Genomic DNA, 10,333 nt, shown 5'->3' with positions numbered 1-10,333 from the left:
ATGGCTTTGAAGGCATACTCTTGGTAAAACTAAACGGAACGTGCATCATAGTAAACTTGGTCTCTTTTAACGTTCCTTTTCTATGAAATGATTTTCTAAGGATTTTTACTTTTTGATTTTTTAAACTAGTCGTATGGCAGCGCAAAGCATTTACGGCTATGCCAGAGATTTAAGTCTAACCCACATCCCAACATAAGAAATAAAGAAATAAAAATGAGAAATGGAATAAAAACGAGATTGCGTCACGCGCTCCACAAAGATCACGTGTTTGTCATAGGTGAAACGCAAGTGGCTTTCAACTCGGTCTTTATCAACACTGAATTTCTAATATCGTCATCTAACGCTGTCAGTACGGTGCTGTTACAGTGTGATTTAGTGGAAAATGAAGTTGAACTCAGGCACCAGTACATTCAAAATGTACTTGCTTGTATTTCTGTGCTTGTATGGAATCACTTCTGCGCGGCAAGTATACTTTCATGGGAGACCAAATCAACATGTAGGAAAAAAGCTACCGGAAGTGTCGATGAATGTGGTAAGACAAAAGAATCGTACAATCTTGTACAAAAGTTGTACGATAATATGTCTTATAATAGACCCAACAAAATTACTCGTTTCTGATTCGACAAGAGGAGTATAATTAAATCCTAAATTGTACTCTATAAAATCCTAATTAAGCTGCTTAATTTTGTTGAGTGTATTATACGATCTTCTCGTACAATTCGGAACGCATAGATAGTCGTGGTGTTTTAAACGTTTTCAAATTGGACTCGCCTAAAGGCTCGTCCAATTTTGAAATTTCAAAACATCCCTTGTACCTATAAATTGTTCTCGAGATCGTGCGATTCATACGAACTTGTAGGATCTTACAGGATAGAGCTGGAATTCCTATCCCTTGCCAGTATTCTGCAAGTATGCGGTTGCCTCAAACGTCTTCAAACATATTATCACTATGTATATGTATGTATGTATATCAAGAAGCTTATATTTTTATTTTATTTCCACTTAACACAGCGTGAGTAAAAAATATTTATTTAACCCAATAGCCCACTTCCGAAATATGCTTCGCTTGTTACCCACAAAGGTTCCAATGCAAATTTAATTTCGCACTTGGACTATTTTATCACTCACCTCTTGCCACCAGAGTCAAATGATAGCATACAACGGGTACCCTGTGGAAAACCATGACGTCACCACCGACGATGGATACATTCTGTCCATTCAAAACATTCCATATGGGCGACATGACAAATGTAAAGATGTACCATCCAAGCCAATCGTGTTCCTTCAGCATGGTCTACTCTGTTCTTCTTCAAACTGGGTCGCCAATCTACCAAACGAGAGCTTTGCGTTCATCCTTGCTGACCAGTGTTTTGATGTTTGGCTTGGTAACATGAGAGGCAATACTTATGGAAAACGTCATATAAATTATTCTGTGCACTCGGACGAGTTCTGGGACTTCAGGTGGGAAATTCATTAGACGTGCCATTGGCTGTTTCGTGCGGAAATCGTCTTTTCTTCTTCTACCTAATTTCTGCATTTTTTTGTAGTTTTGATGAGATGGCCAAGTACGATCTGCCAGCCATGATCAACTATGTCACCAACGTAACAGGACAATCAACCCTATACTATGTAGGTCATTCACAAGGAACTATAATTGGGTTCATTGAATTTGAACGAAATCCTGAGCTGATTAAGAAAGTTGAGACCTTCTATGCTCTGGCACCTATGTCTACAGTGACCTACATGAAAGGGGCCCTGAAGTATCTGAGCTATTTCACACCAGAGTTAGAGGTAAGGAACTCTTGATCGGCTAACCAATCACAATAAATACCATGCAACCAATCACGATAAAGAAGGCCTGGTTAATGAGGAACCCTCAAGATTGAAATATTTTGGTTGTCACTTACAAAGTCGCGCACATTCCAACTTACAATATTTGTATATTATTATTTTTCTCTAAAAGGAATTCTTCAAGATTTTTGGTAATCGGGACTTCTTACCATCAAATGAAATACTTCGGATTCTGTCAAAACTTCTTTGTGGACATGAGGTTGTTAGAGATGTTTGCTCGGATATTCTATTTTTGATAGCAGGACTGGATACCAAACAACTCAAAGAGGTATGTACGCGCTCATTTAACACTCACCTAGCAGAAGAAAAGATGACCTCCCCCATCCCCCTAAAATAAACCATAAAATGTCGGGCCAGATACGAGTGTACCAAGGATGTTGTTTCTAACTATATGTGTCGGTCTGTCTGTCTGTCCGCCTGTCTATCTGTTCGTCTATGCCCGTACGTCCGTCTGTCAGCCGGTTTTTCTGTCTCACTGTCCGTACCTCTTGCTATGTCCATCCGTTTGTCATTCCGTCTGTCTGTCCGTCCAATCGTCCGTCCGTGTATGTCCTTCTATGTCCTTTCTAAGTCAGTCCATCTGTCCGTTTGTTTTACTAAATCCCCTTATTGTTTTTTTATATCGCAGACTCGTCTTCCTATTTACATCTCGCATACTCCAGCAGGAACATCAGTCAAGAACATGATACACCTTGCTCAGCTGCATCGTTCTGGTAAATTCCAGATGTACGACTACGGCAGCGAGGAAAAGAACCAAAAGCATTATGGGCAGGTTAGTTACACGCATGCGTAACAAGAGAAAAGAAATCCAAAGTAACACGATTGAATACTACGTGCATGGAAAAATATAGATTCCCATCTTTATTTTCCAAATTCTTGTTCTAGGGTACCCCTCCTGAGTATGACGTGTCATCAGTGGCCGTCCCTACAGCTCTCTACTGGGGAGGAAACGACGACTTAGCCGATCCGAAAGACGTCAAATCCTTGATGAAAAAGTTGCCGCACCAAATGTACAATAAGTTTATCCCTGAATGGAACCATCTGGACTTTATTTGGGCCCTTGATTCGGCGCCCCTAGTTTACGATGATGTTATTAGGCACATAAGATCAAAGGATATGGAAGATATGTCGTGAAAAGTGATCTGTAAAATGATCGGACCTCTAGTTATCGACTAATCGATATCACTACCACCTCACGTATCGACTGATGTCACCTAGTGCATAATCAAAACCGATGTATAACATTAATTTTATTCTGAATCTGATTTGCCAAGAATAGATATTTTTATTGCTCTGGGTGTCTAGTGAATCTGATAGCAAATGCTGACTGTGTATTTTTAGTGTAATAACATGATCACTTCGGGATCCATAGTTCTCCAGAGGGACGTTTAATCGCTAACATCCCTCAGGACAAATAGTGAGGAGGGACGTTTAGTCTAATTATCCCTCATGAATTTAAACACAAGGGACGATTAGACTATTTGTCCCTCATGAATATATTAAAGAAGGCTAAGGGAGATGCTATGGCCCCTAGACCATAGATGAACAACCCCTTGCTATGACCAGAAAACTCTACTTTTCGATTGTGACGATGCCTTTGAACGGATACTCATTCCTTTCCATGTGGGACGCGTTTAGTAATAGTAAACGGCACGTGCATCATAGTAAACTTGCTCTCTTTTTTAAAAGAAAACCTTAAAAGGTTCATCTCCGCGTTGGTCTATGTGGAAGATATATCGAGACATTTGGTAGCACACTTTTTATCGTTGTTCTTTAAAACAAAAACAAACAAAAAATGTTACCCTATTCGAGTTGCGCTTCCTGTTCGAAAACGATATGCTTGGGCTCCCTGTGTTATACGCGGCAACAGTTAGTTTGACCAGCAGACATTCCTGTAATCAGATAGCTACTTCATAGAATTTTATAAAGAGCGTCTCAATACTTTGTGTTCTCGGAAAGGGTATGTGTTCCGTTCATAAATGAAGTATATACTTTATTCTTGCCACGCAGCTTGTTTTTAACTTTTTTACATCAAAAAATGTATTCAATATGATTAAGATGCGAAGAGAAATCTAAGATTAAAGTAGACTTTATGGATAAGAGAAGAAGAAACCGTATTCAAGGTTCTTGGGCATCACAAGCAAGGATCAAATCGACTCCAAAACAAGCAGACAAACCAGAAGACAAACAAGAAGAAAACTCCAAAACACAAGCACAAACCCAACAGAAATTTGTCTTCCAAGCTGATGTTGTTAATAAAACGAAGCGAGCTCCACCAGAAAGGATAATTACAAAGGAAGGCAGCCATGAGCTCAGTACAGGACCGACTGGGAAATCTGTTATAGAGTTCGTACCGAGCTTTTTCAGTAAGGAAGAAAAGGAATGGATGTTTGAACAACTTGAAGCAGACATTCCTTGGGAAGAAAAGAAGATTAAGATCAAGGGTAAAAAAAAAAAAAGAATTTATTTATCTTTCGTTCACTAAAATTTTCTTTAATACGTTCAGTAATTGTTTTATTATAATGATGCAAAATTCTTAGATTGATGGAAACATTAGCCAATGAACAGTCAATACATTGTACAACTTTCCCATTGTATCCAAATAAAACTCACATCAAAACAAGATTTCCCCCGGGGGGGGGGGGGGGGGGATACTCCCATATATGGACTATACGGGGATGATCCGCTGAGCAGGGTATGGTTTTTCGAGCTTCTGGTCATAAACAGGGTATGCAATTTCACTCAAATTCCAAGTTCTTCCTGAGTTTTCCGTCATATTCAGGGTTTGTACTTTTGCATTGACCGAAACTGGTTACTATGGTTGTAAAAAAAAAAACAATACGCGAGATGACATGATAATTGAGACAGGAACTCAGTGCAATATATCTTTTGTCATAAACAGGGTCCACAAATTTGAGTTTTTTTTGTCATAAACAGGGTAATCCTTTCAGAATCCCAGCAGAACACCCCTACCCAAATTCTGGTGGAGTACCCCCCGGGAGATTTTCCAGCTGGGTTGACCAAGTTCCTCAAAAGGAATCATGGATCAACTAGTTTTGTTTAGTATTTTCCTAGCATGGACTGAATGTAGATTTTTTTTATTTAATCATATTTAATCACATATTTACCCCAAGAGGAAAAAAAAGGAGGTCTTCAAGGAGGTTATCAAGGAAGTCTATATTATAATTGTACGATGTAGATTTCTCTTGTCTATTAAAATGGAAGTCCGCCATGAGTTTGACTGGCGTTTATGATCAATAAATTATATTTTAAGAATGAAGAATTCATATTTCACAGGTTCTCTTGGCAGAATCATGGGAAACGCTAATCAAGATATAATGTGGAATCCTCATTTCTGATTGGTTGACCTTGAGTTGGTGTGAATGTCTACTCAGCTTTTTTGTTTGAATATAACACAGGCCAAAATTGACAGATCATGAGATATTTTTTAGGAGAAGCCTGTTCTCTGAATCCACCAATCCTTTTCAACTGCACACAACACTGCTAGTTTTTTATTTATAAAAAGTACAATAATTAGAGTAGCCATTATTTTTTATATAGATAATGTAATAGAAAGTGTATACGCACGCGTACCATGATGTGCTCTCATATTGCATGTAATAGAAAGTGTATGCACATGTGTACCATGATGTGCTCTCATATTGCATATAATAGAAAGTGTATGCACATGTGTACCATGATGTGCTCTCATATTGCATATAATAGAAAGTGTATGCACATGTGTACCATGATGTGCTCTCATATTGCATATAATAGAAAGTGTATGCACATGTGTACCATGATGTGCTCTCATATTGCATGTAATAGAAAATGTATGCACATGTGTACCATGATGACTACAAATAAATTGAAACTAAATAAAGGCAAAACTGAATTCCTGTTATTTTCTTCAAAGCACAGCCCACAGTTAACTCTTCCTTCTCTTCAATTTGGTTCTGATGTGATAATGCCCTCAATGCATGCTCGGAACATTGGTGTCATATTTGATACGCATCTTACTTTGGTTCGTCATGTGAATAATATTTGCAAGTCTTCTTTTTATCATCTCAGAAACATTGCTAAAATAAGAAAATACATCTCTTTGAAAACAACTGAAACTCTCGTCCACGCGTTCATATCCTCCAAACTCGACAACTGTAACTCTCTGCTCTTTGGCTTACCAAACAAACTCTTAGATAAACTACAATCTGTACAGAATGCTGCTGCCAGAATAATCACTCTTTCCCATAAACATGACCACATTACACCTATCCTCGTTAATCTGCATTGGCTACCAATTGAATCTAGAATCAAATATAAAATCCTATTACTTACTTTTAAAGCTCTTCATGGCCAATCTCCTATCTATATCCGGGAACTCATTTCAGTGTATAAACCGAACCGTAATCTTCGTTCTGCATCACAAGTTCTTCTATCAGCACATTCTTATAATCTTAAATCTTATGGTCATCGCTCCTTCTCTGTGGCTGCTCCTGAACTCTGGAACTCACTTCCAATATCTCTCCGAAAGGCATCAAGTCTTGCCTCATTCAAAACTGAACTTAAAACTTATCTCTTCAAATTAGCATATTCTTTGTAAATTATTTTATTTTGTCGTTGTCTTTGTCGTTTGTTTACTAGCGCTTAGAACAGATTTGTATTTGCGCTTTATAAATAAATATTATTATTATTATTATTATGATGTGCTCTCATATTGCATATAATAGAAAGTGTATGCACATGTGTACCATGATGTGCTCTCATATTGCATGTAATAGAAAGTGTATGCACATGTGTACCATGATGTGCTCTCATATTGCATATAATAGAAAGTGTATGCACATGTGTACTATGATGTGCTCTCATATTGCATGTAATAGAAAGTGTATGCACATGTGTGCTATGTGCTCTCATATTGCATGTGATAGAAAGTGTATGCACATGTGTACTATGTGCTCTCATATTGCATGTAATAGAAAGTGTATGCACATGTGTACTATGATGTGCTCTCATATTGCATGTAATAGAAAGTGTATGCACATGTGTACCATGATGTGCTCTCATATTGCATGTAATAGAAAGTGTATGCACATGCGTACCATGATGTGCTCTCATATTGCATATAATAGAAAGTGTATGCACATGTGTACTATGATGTGCTCTCATATTGCATGTAATAGAAAGTGTATGCACATGCGTGCTATGCATGGTCATACTACATGCAGTCCAATTAGAATGCAATCTTGATAACAGTAACTGTTATTTAATGGCTAAAGTTAACATTTGTTTTATATTTGGTTCAGGTGAATTTCATACACAGCCTAGATTGACTGCTTGGTTTGGTGATTTCCCATACACATATTCCGGTCTCACATTACAGCCATATCAGGTAATAAACAATAACCAATACCTAAAACAGAAAAATGTCTGCAAAAGTAGAGTAATAAAGTACATTTGAAGATCACTAGGTGCAGATCCTTGTAACTGTGATTTATTTGCATTTCAGTGGTCTCCTGTTCTCAATATTCTCAGAGACAAGATCTTCGACTATTCTGGCTTACGATTTAACTCTATGTTAGCAAACTTGTATAGAGATGACAAGGATAGTGTGGTGAGGATGCATAAGTTTTTCTTTCTTTACCTAAGAAAATAGATCTACTTATACCTTATTTCCTCAGGTTTATTTTTATTTTTTGACAAGGATTGTGTGGTAAGGATACACAGGTTTTTCTTTCTTTACCTAAGAAAATAGATCTACTTATACCTTATTTCCTCAGGTTTATTTTTATTTTTTGACAAGGATTGTTTGGTAAGGATACACAGGTTTTTCTTTCTTTACCTAAGAAAATAGATCTACTCATATCTTATTTCCTCTAGTATCTTTTTTATGGGTAAAATTTGAGTTGATTAAAGTGGATATAACTCAAACAAAGAAAGATCAAAGATAAATCACATCCCGCAATGAGCAGTAATTATGATATAACATCTCTAAAAACAAACTTTTTTTTTCTGTGTGAGCATGTCCACCCCCCTCCCCTCCCCCACCAGCACCAGAAACTTTGACCCAAAGTTGACATCTGAAGTATTCTTTGTCTGCTACCCTCTTCTCCTAACCTTGTATTTCATGTATGTATACAGGATTGGCATTCTGATGATGAACCATCTCTTGGATCACAACCAGTGATTGCTTCATTGTCATTTGGTGATACAAGGAACTTTGAACTTAGAAAAAAGCCGCCTCAGGTGAGAAGTCTTAATACCACCACTCATGAGCTGTATTATTGGAAAAGTCAGGAAAACCTCAATATTATTACCATCTATGGGCTTTTTTAAGCGACAGCCATTTTGGTTTGAACATTAGATTCTGTCACATGAAGATAAACATGGCCGCTGTGGGATAATGAATTGAATTAATAATAATGAATGAGAGATTGCAAGGGTGCATTTATGGGCAGGGGGAGGTTGGGTGAGTAGCCATCCTACTTTGAAGTCCAAAAATAATGATAATTAATAAATAACAGATATACACTTATTTCAATAAAGTAAGTCACCTGAAAAGCTACAAAGCTGATACTGGCAAGGATTATGGGTAGATACATTTTACATGTTGCAAACACTTGATAACTGTTGATGGACTTGAGATCTTTTACCAGTTACAGTCTCACCTCCTCTGAGCATCCTCAACTACTGCAGTTTGTGTCAAAAGCTTTACTTGTTGGATATAAAACATTTTCTCATGATTCTCAGCGATCACAGCTTTATAGGTTTTTGGTGACTACCTTTATTGAAATAAGTATATGCCACTTTGAAAAGGTGAGACAGAGAAGCAATAAAAAGAATGAGATGAAGGGAAAACTTGGGAAAAAAGTGGGAAGGAAAATGGAAGAATGAGAACAGAGTGAAATACATTTTAATCTTTTGACTCTAGGGAGAAGACTTTTCTGTTGTACAGCATATTAGGATTCCTTTACCAAATGGAAGTCTCCTCATAATGAAAGGAGCTACACAAGACGATTGGCAGGTAAGGGTTGACTGTACAAGGGTGAGACAGTTGGGGGAATTAGAAAACAAAGATAATCTTAGAAAAATAATAGTCAATAGAATTCTTTTATGAAAGAAGTTACAGTGTGTGGCCCTTAAACTTGTGAAGCTTGTTGTGTGTTCCGGTCGAGAGATAAGGGTGAGCAATCCATCGCAGTCAAGAAAAAAATACAAGCATATATACAAATGAATTTATTTTGTCACTTAGAAATAATGATTCTCTAACTTCCTTATGATACGAAATTTTTGCGGCGTGTTATTTTCGCGATTTTATTGAATAAATCATTCGTAATAGACGACTTGCACTAACAGTTCACGTGACCCCACCCCTTAAAACGAGCGAATGTGTCTAAATGAACACCATGAATGCAAAATGTACCTGGCCTTTAGTAAGAGGGCGAAGTTTCAGCTCAAAATGTTGACTAAAGAAGAAATGACATTAAATATAAAATCAAATATTTTACAAGGATTTGTATGGGAAAAGTGTTGGCTGGTTAGCTTTTGCCATCCAGCACATTTTCCCATACAAATCCTTATAAAACATTCAATTTTATATCTAATACCATTTCTCCTGTTTCGCTTATTATGAGCGGAAACTCCGCCTCCCTACTAATGCCGAGATACTCTCTTCATTTCTGTTTTTTATTTTCACACAACTGCTCGTCTTAGGGGAGGTAGGTTGACGTGACTTGTTAGTGTAAGTCGTCTATTCGTTTCCAAATATGCACGAATTCCTTAAACAAAACCACTTTATTCTTGGTTTGCAATCAATCCCAAGAGAGCACAATAACAAAAGGGATGTCCGCCATTTTGGGAAGATATAACAAAAGAATTTATTGAAAAATCTTTTGTCAAATTCTTCCAACATGGCGGCTATGACGTCTATTGCAAACGAAGAACTGGGTTCTGAGAAACATTAAAATTAACAATAAATAATAAAAATTTCGACTTTTTGAAATCTTGAAACCTGCGAAATCAAAGTGTCGCGTAATATAACATCTTATAACGAAACCCTCGTTACATTTGCTAATAAAGTCAAATAAAATATTTCGTTTCAGCATCGAGTACCTAAAGAATATCACCATCGCGATCCAAGAATAAACTTAACATTTCGAAACATCTTGCCGTCTGAATCGCAAAAGACATTATGAGAATATCAGAAATAAATAGTTTTTGGGTATCCTTTAACAAGTGAAAACGAGAGAAAACTGGAACATTTGTACGAAAGGAATTGTATTCTGCGTTATGTCTTCGCATCGTTGTATCTGACGTTAACAATTGCCATATAGGGATTGTATAATTCATTTGCAGAAGCGTCTAGAGAGAGATGCATCCTTGTCATACCTCGTGCTGTCGGCCATTTGGGCCATTCGTTTGACGTGTTGGAAAGAAAGGAAGGAAGGAAGGAAGAAAGAAATCCAACTTCTTATTCGTTTAATTA

General features: G+C 37.2%; 2 protein-coding genes across 2 annotated transcripts; both read left to right on the top strand.

The window, feature by feature from the left end:
• The first annotated feature begins 299 nt into the window (after positions 1 to 299).
• LOC148910594 (gastric triacylglycerol lipase-like) lies at positions 300 to 3,141 on the top strand. Its single transcript, XM_089031199.1, has 6 exons — positions 300 to 532; positions 1,142 to 1,461; positions 1,548 to 1,791; positions 1,964 to 2,119; positions 2,480 to 2,623; positions 2,737 to 3,141. Exons 1-6 carry the CDS (start codon positions 383 to 385, stop codon positions 2,983 to 2,985), a joined length of 1,263 nt encoding a protein of 420 aa, XP_088887325.1. The 5' UTR covers positions 300 to 382; the 3' UTR covers positions 2,986 to 3,141.
• Positions 3,142 to 3,848: 707 nt separating this feature from the next.
• On the top strand, positions 3,849 to 10,330 carry LOC116301025 (alpha-ketoglutarate-dependent dioxygenase alkB homolog 3). Its single transcript, XM_089031200.1, has 6 exons — positions 3,849 to 4,295; positions 7,155 to 7,240; positions 7,358 to 7,462; positions 7,990 to 8,094; positions 8,780 to 8,872; positions 9,951 to 10,330. Exons 1-6 carry the CDS (start codon positions 3,944 to 3,946, stop codon positions 10,041 to 10,043), a joined length of 834 nt encoding a protein of 277 aa, XP_088887326.1. The 5' UTR covers positions 3,849 to 3,943; the 3' UTR covers positions 10,044 to 10,330.
• The last annotated feature ends 3 nt before the right edge of the window (positions 10,331 to 10,333 follow it).

Source organism: Actinia tenebrosa, unplaced genomic scaffold (genome assembly GCF_029948245.1).
Source record: "Actinia tenebrosa isolate PJP-AT-01 unplaced genomic scaffold, QUT_ActTen_1.0 PGA_scaffold16__25_contigs__length_10494907, whole genome shotgun sequence".
Taxonomy (NCBI): domain Eukaryota; kingdom Metazoa; phylum Cnidaria; class Anthozoa; order Actiniaria; family Actiniidae; genus Actinia; species Actinia tenebrosa.
This window is presented reverse-complemented; position numbering and strand designations above follow the sequence as displayed.

Bases quoted from the DNA above. Each gene is read 5' to 3' on its own strand.
- LOC148910594 (XM_089031199.1), top strand. From the start codon at position 383: ATGAAGTTGAACTCAGGCACCAGTACATTCAAAATGTACTTGCTTGTA. The intron at 1,792-1,963 runs GTAAGGAACTCT...TTTCTCTAAAAG, and splicing joins ATTTCACACCAGAGTTAGAG to GAATTCTTCAAGATTTTTGG. The intron at 2,624-2,736 runs GTTAGTTACACG...TTCTTGTTCTAG, and splicing joins ACCAAAAGCATTATGGGCAG to GGTACCCCTCCTGAGTATGA.
- LOC116301025 (XM_089031200.1), top strand. From the start codon at position 3,944: ATGGATAAGAGAAGAAGAAACCGTATTCAAGGTTCTTGGGCATCACAA. The intron at 7,463-7,989 runs GTGAGGATGCAT...GTATGTATACAG, and splicing joins GAGATGACAAGGATAGTGTG to GATTGGCATTCTGATGATGA. The intron at 8,873-9,950 runs GTAAGGGTTGAC...ATTTCGTTTCAG, and splicing joins CTACACAAGACGATTGGCAG to CATCGAGTACCTAAAGAATA.